This window comes from Corylus avellana, chromosome ca3 (genome assembly GCF_901000735.1).
Source record: "Corylus avellana chromosome ca3, CavTom2PMs-1.0".
Lineage (NCBI taxonomy): Eukaryota > Viridiplantae > Streptophyta > Magnoliopsida > Fagales > Betulaceae > Corylus > Corylus avellana.
Window position 1 is genome coordinate 28895276 of NC_081543.1, and position 18679 is coordinate 28913954.

Consider the following 18679-nt stretch of genomic DNA (forward strand, 5'->3'; position numbering starts at 1 on the left):
TATTATTAATTTCTGACTTTAAAAAATGACAACTAGGATTTTTCACATTATTTTAGGACACTAGTTAAGATTACACATCAGCCATCACTTCAAGTCATACTACTACAATAAATTAACATAATCTCTTCTATCCCCAAAATTTTACTAGGCATAACTCTCTCTCATTTTTATCTTCTTCGCCACGATTTGCGAGAATTTGACGATCACATCTTCTAACCATTGAAAAATAAATAAAACAACATTCAAGTGAATAAATTGTGACAAAGTTTTCATTTAAATTAAGTTAGAAAAATTGGTTAAGTGCACCTATAAATTATTTTTTATACCACATTGAATTGTTTGTAATTTAGGGCCAATTATAGAGATCTATAAATTATATTTTATATCACATGGAGTGATTTGCAATTTAGCCCAACCACAATGACTAATTTTACATTTATCCCCCTAATTAAATATCTTTTTCAATTCTTTTACGACTTCCTAACACATGGCAGTGTGTGATTAAAGGGTCTTAAATGTTTTTTAAGTGGTTGATGTTCCTCCAATCTTTTGACATATGTCAACAAGTCCTAAAAGAGTTACTTAAAATAAAATAAAAATAAAGTCCTAAAAGAGTTTGAACCCAACTGAAAAATCACAAGAACAAACCCACAACAATTTAAAACTAAAATCAACAAAATAACAACACACCGAAAATTTCCAAACAAAAACACCCATCCTGCCATAGGGTCAAAGCCCAAAAAACTAACCCAGCAACATTTTTTAAAAGCTCAATGAATATTCTTTTTTGACATGAGCTCAATGAATATTCAAGAAGCTTTTGGGGAAAGATTGGAACCCCTAAAGGGCCAACCTGTGCACTTCTCTCTCTCTCTTGGTGTGAACCCAAAACAGAGGGTAGAGGATCCTCTCCAGTCCAAAATGGACTAAAGAATATTCAGTTAATAACTAAGATCTCTCTAAAGAAATTTTAATGCAATAAATGAGACATCTGCCCTATTAACCAAAAAAAAAAATAGTATATATTTTAAAAATTATTAAAAAAAATAATAATAATAAAAAATTAAGGAGTTGCTGGCCACCCCCAATGGCCAAATCAATAGAGTGGCTGATCCACCCCCAAGGGCCATCGGGTGGCTCTGGCCAACCCCAAGGGCCGATTGGGGGTGGCTTCAGCCACCCCATGGCCCTTGGGGGTGGATCGGCCACCTCCAAGTGCCAAATCAATTTTTCTTTTCTTTTTTTTTTTTTGGCCCTTAAGGGTGGATAGCCCACCCCAAAGGGCCAAATCAATATATATTTGTTTATTATTATTATTATCATTTGGCCCTTGAGGGTGGTCCGGCCACACCCAATGGGGTGGCCAGCCACCCCTTAAGTTTTTAATTAATTTTTTATTATTTTATTTTTAAAATATATATAATGTTTTTTTTTTTTTATTCATGAGGCAGATGTCCTATTTATGGCCTTATGATCTCTCTAGAAAGATCTTAACCATTAACTGGATATTCTCGAGTTCAAAATTGATTGGAAACGATCCGGATCCAAAACAGAAGAGGGATGCTTTCTATTTTTTTTGGCTTTGTTCGTACGGCCCTTCCTCCTTGAACGGCATCAAAAAGAAAACTAACGAAAAGTCTGCTTCTATAAATAGTAGGTAAAAAAACAACAATATTTGAGTTAGTTCGAGTTTGGTTAAATCTGAGCCCTTAAATTGTTGTTGTAGTTTTAAACTGGAGCAAATAAGCCAGATCCTTCTCGTGATCACTCGAATTGAATCAAACTTCTTAAAATAACTTAGTTCTAAAATCGTCCTAACAAAACAACAAAGATGGTCGGCCACCCATAAAATGATGCTCATTTTTTTGTTCATAAAAAACATTGATTTTTTTTAAGAAAATGTTATTCTATTCCTCTCAATTTTTTAGTGCAATAACTAAAATATTTCTCATTTTAGGAGAAGTAATGATGCGCAACCCCAAATAAGTGGGATAACTATTTTATTCCAAGGTCCAATATTCCACATACCAAATGTGCCATAATGCTCTTTTATTGAGAAAACTATGCATATTTTTTTTTAAAAAAAAATATTTGGTTTCCTCAACTTCAATACAATTGTGGCACAAACTAACCTTTTTGTGTCCACTAATCAGAAGGTGACACCTAAGCCCATCACACTAAACCTAAGCTTAATTAAAAAAACACAACCACACCTGATCATACCAAAATATGAGCCATAAAAATCTTAAAAAACTAATTAAGTTTTTTTTTTTCAAAAAAAAAAAAATAGAAGGGGTGGCTAGCGAGCCACCCCAAAGGGAAGTGGGGGCGGCGACAACCGCAACCCCTAGCCCATGGGGTGACGCACGGCCCCCTAGATCTGGTTGGGGGTGGGTGGCTTGCGAGCTACCCCCAGCCACCTCAGGAGTGGCCCATGAGCCACCCCAAAGGTGGCGGTGAACAGCCACCACCTCCCTCTGGGTTGTCACACTTGGATTGTTGATAGCCTCTAAATTTGTTTTGTTTTTTTATAAAAAAAAAAAAAAAAAAAAAAAAAAAACAATAATTAAACCTAATATAATTAAGTAGTTGTGTTTATTTTTCTTAATGCATTCTATGCTTAATTAGGTTCTTGATTGGTGGGCACAAAGGAGTAAGTTTGTGCTACAACCTTATTGAAGTTATTCCAATAGACTTCTTTAATGTTTCCTAAACCAAAGGAAATCTGAGGGGACCAAAAGTGTTACCTTAGATCTAAGGCTGTACTTTACCTTCATTTTAATAAAAAAATATATATATATATATATGCTTTATTTTTTTCTCACTTTTCTCTTTCTTTTCACTATTATTTATTTGAAATTATATTTAAATGGTATAGGTAAAGAATAAGGGAAGGTATCGTAAAGTTTATTTGAATATGAAAACAAAACGTAACTTATTCTCTAAATTTAAGGAAAATCCACGAAAAGCTATTGTAACTAAAAAAGTACTAGCTATTATCTCTACGGAGTTAGATCCTTACAATTTCTTTGTTCAAACAGTTGAGGCGTGTTTTAAAAAAAAAAAAAATTATAAGTACAAAAAATTTGTAAGGGAGCTATTGAGGCGTGCTTTTGCGGCTTTGCCTAAGCAGTTGCTCGAGCAAGGGAGCTCCTGCTCATAACCCCTGCCCAAAGAGAAAAGGTTAACTGCTTGGGTAGGAGAGTCCTTGTTCAAGCAAGAGGTCTCCTCTTATTGGTTTTGTTCAAAGAAAAAAGAATAAGAGTAATAAACCGTGACCCCAATTGTAAGGGGAATGAGATCCTCTCCATTTTAATTGTAATTTGTTTCATATTATTTAATTATTTTTTTCAAAAAAAAAGTGTTAATATTAACTTCATATAAACCATTAAATACACCAATTAAAATATAAAGTATCTTATTCAAAATTGAGAAAATCCTTGTTCATTGTAGGTTCCTGCTCCAGTCTCTGCGAGCTACCACTAAGTTACTAAACTACCAAATACAATTAAATTAGGTTGGGTTTGGTTAAGGTTGTAATTAGAATCCCCTTATGGGCCCAAATTGCTATGATCAGTGAAGGATTTGTAGATGTGTCGGCCCGTTTGTCTTTCTTTTGGGTGCTTGTAGTAAGAGTCTTAGCCCAGCCAGCCCACCCCATGTGTCAATGAATGCCCAAACCCAATATATCATAAGCACAAAACCTCTCACTTGGTAGTGGCCCAGTAAAAGTCTTAAAATATTAATTAAATAATTAATTTTTTATCAATTTAAGTTTTTAAGTTTTTAAGATAATTTGTAATACCGCACAGACACGTTAGCAGTGTGAGATATTAAGTATTTTTGAAAAGTGAATAATATATATATATATATATATATATATATATATAAAATTTAGGGTAAAGTTCATTTAACCCCCTCAAACTACCACCACAATGACAATCTACCCCCCAAACTATCAATTGCGATAATTTACCCCCCAAACTACCAAAACAATGATAATGTACCCCCCAATGCTAGCAAAATGACAAAATTATCCTTATGAAATTTTCAATAAGACAAAAATACTCTTACAAATTTGAAAGAAATTTAAATTTTAGTATTTTTGTTTTTATTTTAGTAAGGGTAATTTTGTCATTTTTTAAAAATTAGAGGTACATTGTCATTGTTTTGGTATTTTTGGGGTAAATTGTTGTAATTAATAGTTTATAGGATAGATTGTCATTTGGGTGGTAGTTTGAGGGGATTAAGTAGACTCTATCCTATAATTTAAAATTTAACTAAACCTTTAATTAGTCCAATTGGAATCCCTATAAAGTTAGGATTGCGTATTTGGTATTTGGTAAAGTTATCTGCTTAAAGTATGCGAAGATATTTACACTTTCCTGATACGCATGGTGGGATTTACATTGGGATTAGATGGTTCTTTTAAGGTTCCATCATGCTCTCTTGAGGTTAAAATTTAGTCTTGAAGGACCCATGAGGGTTTTCTGAAAAATTTTGAGAGGCCAAATGAGATATTTATTTTTAGACAGGAAGTTTTTGAAATGATCCTCACACCCTTTTAAAAAATAATTAAATACAAAAACTTTTAAACTTGGAGGGTGGAGCCTTCTTGCTGCTCTAGCATATATGTGATACTTCTTTTTCAATGGAATCCATAGTTGGATTGAACTTAAATTGTTCGATTACAATTGTTTAGAGGCTCTCCAGATCTGTTTGGACACGTGAATTCCATCAAAATGTCTTTCTTAATTGCCGAGAAATAGACAATTGTAGGAGATTCCGATCCTCTAAAGTTTGGGTACAATTGATAAGAAAGCCCCTTCCCTAATATAAGTATGGATATTATTGAGGCAATTAACACAAATATTGTAGCAAAAAAGTAACTTTACCCATGCAGTTAAAACCATGAAGTTACAACCTCATATATATGTAATGTAGTGTAAGCTATGTAAAGCTATTCAAACTCCCATCTATTACATTCTCTGTACCCGACTTTGAAGTCAACTAACCTCCAACGGTTCCTTCATAGCTTTCCACGTACAAGAGTCAGCCACCCTATTTACCTCCCATGGTCAACAACAGCTATATATTGACATAAAAGTAAGTTGGTCCTTCTTGCTTCCTGATTTGCAGCATGTAATTAAAGATGATTTTGTCTACCTTTTGCGCTTGGACTTCAGAGAGGTCACCGACTGTGAGTTGCTGTGCCAGTTGCGCTTCCTTTGGTTGATGAACCAGTTGTTGATTTGCTTCAGCTGCAACCCTGTCTCCTCTACAAGTTTTGCCTTGTCATCTTCCTGTAAATGTTAGATAGCTACATGGGTCATTGACAAATAACATTAATGGCTGTTTGAAAGCTGATAATCTTGAAAGAGAGTAGCCTTCTGTGTCATACTTCCTGTTCAAAATCTAGCCATTTGTATTTGGCATTTCAAATGAAGTCTAATGCTAGTCTATTTGGCAACATTTTCGAAAACTCGTTCACTTTTCAAATGCTGAAAACCAGTGGCAGATACAAAGGGGGTGGGCAGCAAGAATATGAACCTTATGATTGTTCAAAATCATAAACAAAGGATGAGATTGATAATTGCTTACAGTTGGGTAAGGCCACTTTGAGTGTTGCTGCCACCAATTTTTCAACACACTAGTTGTGTCACCTGGTAATTTCCCTGCCCTTCTTTTTCTTAGGATCTCCTCCCTGACATCTTCAATTCTTGACTTGAAACCCTGCAAAACAATGTTAGCAAATTGTGATTTAGCCTCGCACAGTAAGATTGTAAAGCCATCAGTCATCACTTCAGTGGCATTTAAAGTATTAATTCCACATTTCAGAAAGCAAAAGTCATTGAAAATATTCCCCCTATAGCAATAGCGTTTAAATCACCATTTATCTTAAAAAATTACGTTAATAAAAAAAATTAATTATTTAAATAAAATTCTAACAACAACAGACTATATGATCGTTAATCAAATGTTGCATGTATGTGTCTATAAACCAAGGAAAATTATCTTTAAGGACCGTTCCGAACAAAGTTCTAATAATATCACCTGCTTTAGTTCAATCTTCAATTCCTGTCGAACTCTGTCCATTAATGACCTTTCAGATTCTGTCGGAAGCAGCGGACCAAATCCCATCATGTCATGTCCATCAGCACCAGATTGATCAAGAGAGAAATCCATCTGCAGATCGTCCTCATCATCTGACATTGTTGCACCAGTACCTTCACCTAGGCTCACTCCTGGAAAACAAGTCACGCCAATAAGCCATGCATCTTTGTGACCAACTGGAATCATACGATATCTTTTTATCCCAAATTCTATTATGTACACACTTATACTCCAACACTATTTATAAATGCATATTCCAACGTTGAAGAATGTGCACTTGAGAGTATAAGAATGAGAGTGTGTAGCATATTTCTATGTCAAAAAGTTCAACTCATATATTATAACACTTCACGGAAGTAACGGGATTTCATACTTCAAAAAAGAAAATGTAATGTAAGAGGAGTTTGGCTCACCTAATTTAATGGTCATAAGATAAGTTGAATATTTATTGTTCAGAGAATTGAAATATAGAATAGAGCATACCATAAAAGTACTAAAGAATAGGGAAACCAGATCAGGACGCCTAATACTTTTAATTATTTTGATTTTAAGATCGCATTTCTTAATTTAATATAGATTTAAAAGCTAAGTTTGAGCCATTTCTAAATTCTAGACTTTCATAAGCTTTTAAGCCGATAGATAACATAAATGGATGTAAAAATACAATTATGCATCTGATAATTTTTTAAAAATAAAATAAAGAAAAAAGGTTAGGCCTAGGAGTCACCCACCCTAGTCACGACAGTGGCCGTGAGTGGCTCGGTCATCTCCTAGCCACCCTTTGACCAGGCGGGCTACAAACCCCCCAACAAAGGTGTGGTTCGTAGCTTCTCCTTAACACTAGTGAGGTGGCTCACCACCACTGTGTTTAGAGGGGGTGACTTGTGACTACCTCATTCAAAGGGAGTGGTTTCCTTTTACTAGGGTGGCTAGGAGCTAACCCTCTTTTAAGGGGCAGCCGTGAGCCTCATTTTCGTTAGGAGGTGGCCACAAGCCACCCTTTGTTAGGGGGAAGGGGGGGGGGGCGGGAGGGAGTGGGCACATTGAAGGGTATTTGGGAGATGATTGAACCAACAACGGTTACCTTTGTGGTTGGGTTAGGTGACCCTAGGTCCCAACGCTTTTATATTCTTTTTATTATTATTTTCTTATGAGGGGTATAATTGCATTTTAAGAATCATATCTAATATCTCTATTAAACGGAAAGGGTGATGGAGGTATCACATTTAGAATAAATCCGAACTCAAATCTCAAATCTATTAAATTAAAAATTGGGATCTTAAAGTCAAAATGACCAAAAGCATCCGGGAAGCTCATGACCTAATTTCCTAAAACCAACTATACAAGTATTATAAATAGGTTATGTGAAGAGTAATGTTAGAATGAAGACTTTTGTCATAGGATATGTGAAGAGTAACATGAAGACTTTTGTCATAGGTTGAGTAATGTCCCCTTCCCCTCTTCTTATTTTTCCAAATGTGATATGGCTTTTAAAATTACTATTAAATTTAAAATGAATCACTATTGGATTTTGATCAAATGATAATTTTAAAAGTCACATTATCTTTAGAGTGATAAAAGAGAAACAAAAGATTTTCTTCTAGCTAGCATTACTCTTAGATAAATCCTCTCTAGAACAAAGTCTATCTATTAGCATCAAAAGTGTGTGTGTGAGAGAGAGAGAGAGAGAGAGGGGGGTTACAAAAGGACACTGGTCCATGAACCACTATGATCCATTTTAGGTCTAGGGCATTAAGTTGTAAATTTAGGAAGAGCTTTACTTACTCTCATTAGGATATAGATAGTGAGACACTTCAAATTATATTAATTGGAAAGAGTTAACCCACGTAAGTGTATACAAGATGAAACTGGGATATCAAGGTGACTATATATACAGGGAAGCCTAGCTCAAAAGTGACTAGGATCATGATATACGGTATCATAGCCAACTTACTAGTTATCTCATGCTTTGGATCCATATAATACTTTTTTTTTTATTCTAAATTAGGTTAAAAAAAAAAAAAAAAGCCTCCTTGCAGTAGTACATGAAATGCATAGTTCTTTAATTTTATAATAAAATATACATACTGGTCTCTCTCGTTAGAAAGGCTTTAAATTGTGGTGGTCTTAGATTACCAAAGATATATAGATAGTTTATCTTTCCAATCAGGTCATTGGCATCACCCGTCTTTGATGGTCTAAAAGACAAAAATCTCTACAATTCCTTACCAAAAGTAATAAATGAACTTTTGACCTTAAATTAACTCCTATAAAGAAATCTAAACTTACAAAACTTATAACATTATTACAATTAATCAAATAAATTACTTCGAATGATGCACCTATTGGGCTTCTTTTAGGTGTGCATATAGCCATACAAAAGACCTAGACGATGATGGTACTTTGCTCAAATCATGGCATGTGGTAGAAGGTGTATTTTTCATACCACAAGGCATGATTTATATCTACTTGAGTTCTTTTTAATTAAACATAATCAAAATTCTGGTTGGTGATATTTAGAGTTTTGTTAATAAATTCTACTTTAGATTTGATATTTGTGATATTGAATATTCTTACAATTTGAGGTTATATTTTTCATTAATTTGAAATTTTGATTTCTAGGCTAGCTAGTTTAATAGCTAAAGAAAATGACCACGAACATTTGCCCTCAGCCAATTTGAATAATGAGCTCAGATTAATTGAGGATGATTTGAGTACTTCAAGTGCAGTACTGACATATAGAGCAGAGCATGTAAAAGGTGACCAAGATGTAAAACGTTCCTTGCAGTCACCAAACCTACTATATTATATGCATAGCTAATATTTATAATCCTTCTATGCAGATTGAAGCCATATGTAGAATGATAGTTTCATACCAAAGGAGCATTGCATCTAATGACATTAAAGTATATACTACATGCGTATATATATAAAGGAGATCGAAAACTAACACTACTAAAAACTATGAAATATTATACTGAAGAAATTGTCAACGATATCCCTTTCATACCTTGTTTAGTACTTAACTCAAATTTAACAATAGCAATGGCATAAATGGTGCCCTCTCTTCCACTCAATCATTTAGATTGGATTCCACTAGAACATAAATACTAGCTGAGTATTGCTATATATGGTTGCTTTCACTTACAAGCTGATATTGCAATCTATATATTCACATCAATTTCTGGATATATATTAAGTTGTTGATGCATACATATAGGTGGTCACATCAATTTGTAATAAGTTTCTTATAGTAAAATTAGTAATGCCCTAAACATTTCCCATACTAGATTAGGATGATCATAAATTTAAGGTCCAAGCAAAATGAAAAGTTCTTTACTTTATTTATGATCCATGATTTCCTTGATTGATAGTTGAAATATATAGCAAGTATTCAATGCTAACTAAGAGTTATCGCATGTAAATAATAACTTCTTGACCGATATAGAAACCAAGCAAGAGTTTAGTCAATGCTCCAATCTGGATGTACGGAAATATAATAAGGTTGCATGCGTCCCTAGGCCCAGACACACCTGGAAAACTCAACGAATTACTCGAAATTTTATGTCAAAAAGTCTTATATATGCAAGCATGGTAATATAATTTTACTTCAAAAAACCATCATCAACAGCCAAAAAGATGGATTACATGCACTATGATCCTCATTAATTAAACACATGTTTTTTTATGATCATGTGTGCTGAATCTCATATGTATATATTGCCATAGTAGTTATAAACCTCATTACAAATAAACCAATCTAAGGCCTCTAAATCTCTAACTTATGAAGAAGCAACAAAGTTCATGCATCATGCAACCTTGGAAGGCTTAAAAGTATTATTCGTTGAAACCAAATATTCTTCAATCAACATTATCGGTTGTTGGTGGTGGGAGTACCTTCTTCACCGAACTAACTAACCCTTTTCCAATATATCTTATATAGATATTTTCTGGGGTAGGTCCTACAGCACCCACCTCCGACTCGGACACCCAACTTTGCAAGAACCCCAAAAAACCATCTCTTATCTGTCTACCTACCGAACCCATCAAACATCAAAAGCAAAGAAAGATAATCTCAACCAAATGGTACGAACAAAAAGAAGTGATTTTTCCTGAATCTACAAAAGCAGCTAAAGATTGTCATATATGATACAAGGGTTGAGGAAAAATAATAACAGAAATAAGAAATTGCATTGAGCTAAAAAAAAAAAGGACATACCAGTGAGGGCCTGCAAGGTATTTTCGATTTCACGGCAACCCACGACAGCCTCAACGGCATGGACTCTGACATGTTGCTGAAGCTGTTCTTTGAAGCTACACAAAACCAACAGATATTGTGCCTGTACAAAAAAATAAAATAAAAAACAAAAAACCCTGAAGTTAATTAAACCTCATAAGAAATCAACAAAATAACAGAAATATCCAATAAAAAAGAAAAACAAAGAAATGGGTAAGCGTGAAAAGCATCTTACCAAGAAGCTGTCGAGCTCCTGACGCTCATGGGGAGATATGGAATGGCTACGCTGCGAGGCATAGGAGCGCAAAAGATGGTGAGACTGTTGTATCTGCGCGTCGATCAACGGCAACTGATCAATCGGAGTGGCGACACGGAGGCAGGCCACGTGGGCCGACAGGAGCTGCTCATATAGCGGGTGAGTAGCTATCTCCGCCTTTAGCTGGCGGTTGTGGTCGCCGGAAACTCCCATATCGCCACCTAAACCGCCACTACTACCGCCAGCACCGCCTCCACCCATCATTCCCAGGCTTGTTTCTTGTATTTCTATGTCCATAAAAAAATTTAAAAAAAAAAAACGAAAGGGAGAGAGAGAGATAGTGTGTGTAATTTAATTAAATGGGTAATAAAAACGAAAGGGGTTTGAAAAGGAGATGAGGATTATATAGAGGAAAGGTGGGGTTGTGGGTTCAGTTCTCAGGACCACAAAAGAGACTCTTGTGTAGTTGTGGTGTTTGTGTGCGTTTGATGGAGAGGCAGAGAGGAAAGCAGACAGTTTTATCGTTACTGGTGTATATGAAAGCGAGAGAGAGAGAGAGAGAGAGAGAGAGACTGTGTATATCGGGATCTGAGACACACAACTTTCTGCACCACGTCTGAGAAAAACAAAGATTTTACATACACAGAGAAAGAGAAAGAAGCAACAAAGACATGAAACAGAGAGAGAGAGAGAGAGAAAGAGAGAGAAGGGGAGGGGGGGATTCAAGTTTTGTAGCGTTTTAAAGACCTTTGAGAAAAGAGTTGTGAGAGAGACAGAGAGAGGTGGCTGTAGAATCATTACTATGAAAGGGGTTGGAAGCGAGGTCAGAAAAAGAAACAAGATAAAGCTGCTTCTGTTGTCTCAATTTTGATTGCTTTTTAATTCTCCTTTCCTTTTTTTTTTTTTTTTTACTTTTTTTTTTCTTCTTTCTTTCTCTTTTAATATCTTCAAATATTTTTGTTTTAATTTCACATAAGCTTAATTGGCAAGTGGTTCTTAGCAGGAAATGGTGGTTTCAGTCTTTCATATTATCAAAAGGCAAATGGATTGTGCATACAAAACACCAAATATCAGAATAATCTGTTCATCTTAATGTTTCTTTCCATATCTATTTAACATATTCATTTCATACCGAGTGACGGTTGACATAACTTGTCTTAAAACAGGTTATAAGACACCAATATATATATATATATATATATATATATATATATATATATTAAAAGCACATGCATTTTAGACCGATGTTAGTTTAATAAATTGAATTTTTTTTTTTTAAAAAAAAAAAAGGTACTCTAATGTAATTTGCATATAAAAAAATGAAATTTAAAATTCAACCGACTGTTTGTTTAAGGGTATGATGGGGGCACTCCACAATATGATATGTATGTGGAGCACCCCTTCAATGATTAGAGGGCATATGTAGACTAAAGACATAGCTTTCATTTGCAGTCACTGTTTGAAGTTTGCTGGCTTTTAGTAAATGATCCATCTCATTGCCAATCCAATTTGTGTACTAAAACTAACCTACTTTCTAGCTTAAGTCCACATCTATCAAGATGGGGTCAGCATCTTTCTCATTCCAAACAAGATAAGAATTTTTTTTTTTTTTTCTTTTTCCTTTCTTTTAACTATAAGTACTTTGATTAGGAATTTGGATCATATAATCAATGTCTAAATTATTAGTAATTTAAATAATTATTGTGAGAGTTTATCTAGAACTCAATTATCCAAATAAATTTCGAACTGTCCCATCACCTACTGAACAAATGGGTCTCATCTCATATAAACTCTCTCAATCTCTCTGGGTTTCACCTTTTTTTTTCTTTTTTTTCTTTACGTTTTAAGGATTATTTTGAGTTGTTTGGTAATTAAAAAAAAAAAAAAGGCTGAGGTTGAGCAGTCGATGTTCCACCTCCCCCATGACTGGTGGTCTGTGGTTTTCACTTTTCACCTCTTTTAGGGTTAAGTGAAATTAATGAAGATGAAAAATGTGTGTGTGTGTACGTAGATATATATAAAACGCACCGGTTTGTAAAAAAAAAAAAACATAAATGACAGCCCACCAACTATATGATAGAGGAGTTACGTCTCATGCAGGCATGGTTGGCGGGGGTGGCTGGCTAAACTGCAAGGAATCCAACATGACATCTGATGGGATTGTACTCCTGACTGTCGGATCATGCATTTTCCTACCATCTTTCTTATGATTATTGCATTATATATATATATATATATATATATATATATATATATTCATTATTATATTCAAATTATAAATAAATTTTTTATGATGTCATAATATCATTTTATCATTTTTATGATAAATTGTCACCACATTTTTTAAGCTAGTTTTTAAATTATTACTAATTACCATGTTTTTGAGTTGCCCAATGCATGCATAAAAATCGGCCATTATTTATGAGTTACCAAATTTTCCTGCCACAATAGAGAGGTGCCCCGAATGGCGGAGTAAGAAAATTATTAGTGTATGCGTCAAATTAAAAATATAATAAATACTTTAAAATAAAAATAAGGTAATTTATCGTGCAATATGTGTATTATTAAAAATATATTTATAAATATATGTTAAAATTGATATATTAACAAGGTAATTAATATGCCCGTGCACACTAATACAAAAAGATAGAAAGACGAAAGGTGTCTAAAAATGCAATCAATGATCTTTTACACGAAAAGAATGAACGTGAAGCTCTCAATGAAATACAAAAGAGAAAACAAAACGTGTGTAGGGACTATTTAACAATCGGTCCAAAATCGTCCTTATACATTATTTTTTTATTTTTTTTTTATTTTTATTTTTATTTTTATTTTATTTTTTTAACAATTTGTAGGGCTACAACCCATACAAGCCTCCATGTGGCTTTTCCACTGGGTGCCCCACCTGTGTGGTATGCCCTCTAAATAGGTAAGCACATCCACCCCATTGAACAGATTAATGTGGTCGTGCAATCACCCCTTTAAATAGATGAGGGTGATCACATAATACCCCCTTTAAACATGTGAAGGTTGCGTAGCCTTCCGATTGAACAAATAGGGGAGGCTAAGCTGTCACCCCACTAACCCTTCTGAATAGATAAGAGTGTTTATGGAACCACCCTCTTTAAACAAGTGGGGGTGCTCATGTGGCTGCCCCACTAAACATATGGAGGTAGCCGCACGATCACCTCCTTTGAACAAGTTAGGAGTACTGACCAACCTTCTCACTCCACAAATGAGGGTGGCCGCATGACTATCTCCTCTGAATAGGTGAGGGTGGCCAGCCACCTTAGTAAACAAATGAGGATGATTGTAACTTGTGCGACGAACCCTCTAGATACATAAGGGGTGACCCTACAAGTACTACCCATTCGAACATTTATTGTGTCAATTTTATTTTTTTTATTTTTTTGAAGTAAGAGTAATTTAGTAACTCAAACGCATGTGCAAAGCACTGCTACCATTTTCCATCTCTATTAATTGTCAATTTTAACACAGAAGGCAATTCAAAACATTATGATAATTTATAGGTCCAAGTTACAATAAGTTATAATTTCAAGACTAACCCGAGAATAGAGTGGTAGTTTGGCGGGCAAAACTATATTGTGAAAATGTCAAGGAATAGGATATGTTAGATGTGTGCTAGTGACAGTGGGCCAATTTTGAGGGTTGGTTACAATGGAAACAATTTGTTGGGCATTTGCACTAGAGTCTAACCTAAGCAAAAGAATGAAATGGAAATATTCTTCTTTCTTAACTTTTGTTTTACGTGGAAATATTGTTGCTTTGGGTGCAAGGAATCCAAGCATTATATATGTATTTATGGTTTAATGTCCATGAAGTAGCTGAGAAGCAATGCCCCCTTTCTAGTAATTTTTTGCAATTGTTTCTTGGAAGTGATTTCATAAAGAAAAATTATTAGGTTATGCTAAAAAAAGTCGGTACTCATCAACTTCTATTTAAAGTACTGTCTACTCATTTTGAAAAACTATATTTTATTTTATATTATTTCGTATTGTTTATGTGACAATTTTAACCCATTTTTAGATTAATTCTTGTAAAAAATGTGGTTGGTTGAGACAGCCACAGTGTAATTTAGGCAAAGAATGAGCTACAAGACCCACCTGCTTCGGGCAGCCTAAAGTATGGAGGCCTACTGCCTCCATTTTTGTAGGGTGCCCAAATTATAGGTAATTATAATCCGTTATAGTTTTAATTACTACATTCTCCTTATAAATTACTGTGGCAGTCCACATGATACTGCCACATCAGCGACAATCAACTTTAATTGTTTAGTTGTTGACGTGGTATAAGTATCATGTCAACTTATAAATTAACGTGGTGTGTGTCATGTCTTGTAGTAAAAATTATAGCATATACCATTAACAACATTCTTCCTTGATATGTCAACCCAAACTAATTAAACCCAAAAATTAAAAAATAAAAATAAAAATAAAAAGAAGAAGAAGAGAGAGAGAGAGTCTACTTTTACAAAAAATGAATGATCAACAACCATTTAATGTTGTATTGGTATCAATCAAGATCATCTTAAGGACGACAGTGTTAATAGCGTAACCAAATGTTGATGAACATTATTTTCTCAATTTTAAATGAATTGGATAATATTCAATTAGTTATAGTAGATGAGTATTTTTGTCTTTTTATTTTTTGAGGGGACAAAAATACTCCTCCGCTATAATGAATTGGATATTATCCAGTTTATTTGAAATGGAAATAATCCTAATTTCAAATATTATATTTTGTTGCTCCTCTAATTCAGAGAAATTTATGCATGCATGTGAAACGTGCTAGTTAATTATTACACATGGGACCTCTCACGACAACTCGTTTCAGCTTTGATAACAATCATTTCCCTCGTGATGAGACTTGTGAGTATACTCCCTTCTAATAAGAGTGTTTTGAATGTGATTCAAAATTGGAAGATGCACCATGTCAAAAGATAAGGTAATTAATTATGTGGCACATGGGCTAGCTTTCTTCTTCTTCTTCTCTCTCACTTTTTTTTTTTTCTTTTTTTTCTTTTTTTTTAATTAAAAGTGGTAGGAGAGGGCAACTAACTATGGTTATTCTACTTAGGTGTGACCGTGGTAATGTTTGTCTACTGTGAATTGCTTAGGAAAGGCATAGACGACAGGAACTGCAGACACTCTCTCAATATCAATTTAGTCATAGCCTGACTTAATCCCACCAAGACATCAGTAGTTCTCAAAACGACTAATACTAATCAAACTTGTATGAGTTATTCTTCATATCGGAGAGGCGAATTTATGCTTTAATACATACCTAACTTCATTGAGTTTTTTTTAAGACCACTTAACCAACGCCACTGATAATACATGGAGTAGCTAAATCAGCAATTAAACAGATTATGAACAAAGGTTTTTATAAATAAATAAAATAATAATAATAATAAAGATTTCTAATTGTATGCTTTATTAGAGAGCCCCACGCCCTTTCTTCTTGAGTAGTAATGAAATGTGAAAGTTTTTATTAAAAATAATAAAAAATAAAAAGACAAATTTACAGCTATATTATATGTCACGAGATGGATTTTGTGAGGCCCATATATGGACCAACAAAAGGTAAAACCATCTTATTTACTTCTATAGACCAAAATGGAAAAGGAAAGAAGGTACGTTTCACTAGATGCAATGAGGATTGAAATCAAAGAAGGAGGTGACATCCAATGCAAGGGAATGATCCTTAAAGGCTGCGTTTGGCAATGGCCAGCGAATTTAAATATCAACAATTACTATTTATTAAAAAAATTAAACTCTCAACATTTTTATTTTTTATATTACATTAATTATTTTTTATTATTATTTAAATAAAAAATCACTACAAAACAAAATTTTTTTACTTTTTCGTACTAAACATTCTTACTTTTTTTTTACATTGATCAATTTTTACTACAGGCCAATGCCAAACGGAGCGTTGTAATATGGCAGCTATATGTGAGAGTCTGTCTAAATAAGTAGGTTCAAATTATTCAAATATCTGTCTGAACATGCAGATCCTGACAAACTCACAAAAATTATCTTTTTTTTAAATTTTTTTTTTTTTTATATAGCAAATAAGGAAATGGCAAATGGATTAAAACACTAAAAATGAGGTAGGTTCCCGCAAAACATACTCAAAAAAAAAAAAAAAAATAGAGAGTGAGAAATACAAGTAAAAGTATTAATTTGATCATAAAATGACCCGATCCTCTCAATAAAGGCCGCTAAAAGCAATTTAAGCACCAAATGAGAACAACCTTATTATATGTCAACTTTACACCTGTTAGAATCCAATAAGACAGACTTATTGATGAGATTCTATCCTAAAAGAGTTTTATAAAGATGGGAATTTGAGCTTTTTGGTAAGAGTAGAATTTTGCTTTCTTTTTTCTAGAGACAAAAGAAGGGCTTCTCATTTTGGCAGAACATTAATAAGAAAGCAAAGGAGAGAGAGAGGTATTGGGAGTTGGGAGGATTGTCCTTGCACCAGACTTCACAGGACGAAATCCAGTGTCAAAACTTTCTACCTTTACTAGCACATAGAGTTGCTTAAGAGGCAATTCATTTCAACCTTTTTGCTCAGCTCAAAAGTCATTGGCATTAGCTAGAGCCTAGAGCTCATCAGCAGGCCAACCAGACTAGCCTTCAATGTAAACCACCATTAAACCTTTTAGGACTCAAAATTCATATCACTGTTTTCTATGGGGGCTTTTTGCTGTGGAAAAAGAACAATTACAAGGATTAAGATCTTCAACAATTTCAAACTCATTTGCCACCCAAATCTGAATATAAAATTCACATATCCGGTAAGTGAATTTTATATGGATTCTCTTATAATTACTAACAAATTGGTAGAGATTGATCACAATCCGAATTACAAGGCTTATTTGTCCCACACAAATAAATTATGTATTCTTGGTCGTCCGAACAATCCGAATTACAAGGCCTACTTGTCCCACACAAATAAATCATGTATTCTTGGTCGTCCGAACAAACCCCACAGCTACTTCTCATAAACGGTTCGAATTTCACATAAATTAAAACAGTCTATAGTAAGAGAGACTCCTATCCTTTTAGCTAGAGTTCAAATTTGGAAATCAGTGTGGAGTAGGTATTGCACCACCTTTTGGCTCTAGTATTAAAAGAATAGCCATTTAATTAAATAAATAAAAAGGCTCAAGGGGCCAACTTCCATACCCGACCCTCAAATTGTCCAAGGAGCCAAATCCCTTTTGTTTTTCGAAGTGTTAAGAGCAAAACTTGGCATTATCAAAACTCCTAAAACTAGGAAGATGGAATTCTTGTCGTGCACATATACTATAATGCAAGAATGCCAGCCACAAAGACAAATGCATCAACATCATATCATTATATTATCATTGTCGTTTATGTCTTTTTCTTTTCTATATTGGCGCTACCACTCTTTTGGCGGATTTGATTGTTTTTAACTCCTTAAATTCATAAACCCATCACTCCAAACCTGAAAGACTTCAAACTTTTCCTTATTTCATGGTCCAACATTAAGTTTTATAGCTTTAATGGTACACTTTTAAATGAAACACAACAAAATTTTGACCCGAAATATATCATCTCTCCATTCCACTTAAAAAAGAGAGAATCCTATTCCTAAAAAAAAAATGTTTTGGGTAGTTTAACTTTTACTACAAGTCCCTTACAAACTGATACGGCAGTCTATGTGGCACTGTCATATATTAGCCACAATTAAATTAAATTATTTAACAACTAACGTGATAAGTGTTACGTAAATCTACAGACAGACACGATGGTCAACATAACACTGTTATATCAGTTAAAATCAAATTTAATTATTTCTTCCTCAAAATTGTTGGACACATAAATTTTTTTTACTAATCCAATACCACCATGTCATATCGTTTCCTCAAGTGTTATTTGACTTAAAAAGGTAATTGCGAGAACATTCCATTTGGAGTCTATTAAACTTGAATCACCCTTTGCCTGATTGCTCCAACCCATTAGCGCCGTACCAACCCGATCCCACTAGGATCCAAGATTTAAAAGGAAAAAAAATAT

The 18679-nt window shown here is 34.0% G+C and overlaps 1 protein-coding gene across 1 annotated transcript; it reads right to left on the bottom strand.

The window, feature by feature from the left end:
* Positions 1–4826: 4826 nt before the first annotated feature.
* Positions 4827–11358, bottom strand: LOC132173945 (homeobox protein HD1). Its single transcript, XM_059585635.1, has 6 exons — positions 10587–11358; positions 10334–10454; positions 6055–6245; positions 5602–5733; positions 5167–5303; positions 4827–5088 (listed from the first exon to the last, which is right to left on the bottom strand). Exons 1-6 carry the CDS (start codon positions 10902–10904, stop codon positions 5079–5081), a joined length of 909 nt encoding a protein of 302 aa, XP_059441618.1. The 5' UTR covers positions 10905–11358; the 3' UTR covers positions 4827–5078.
* Positions 11359–18679: the final 7321 nt, after the last annotated feature.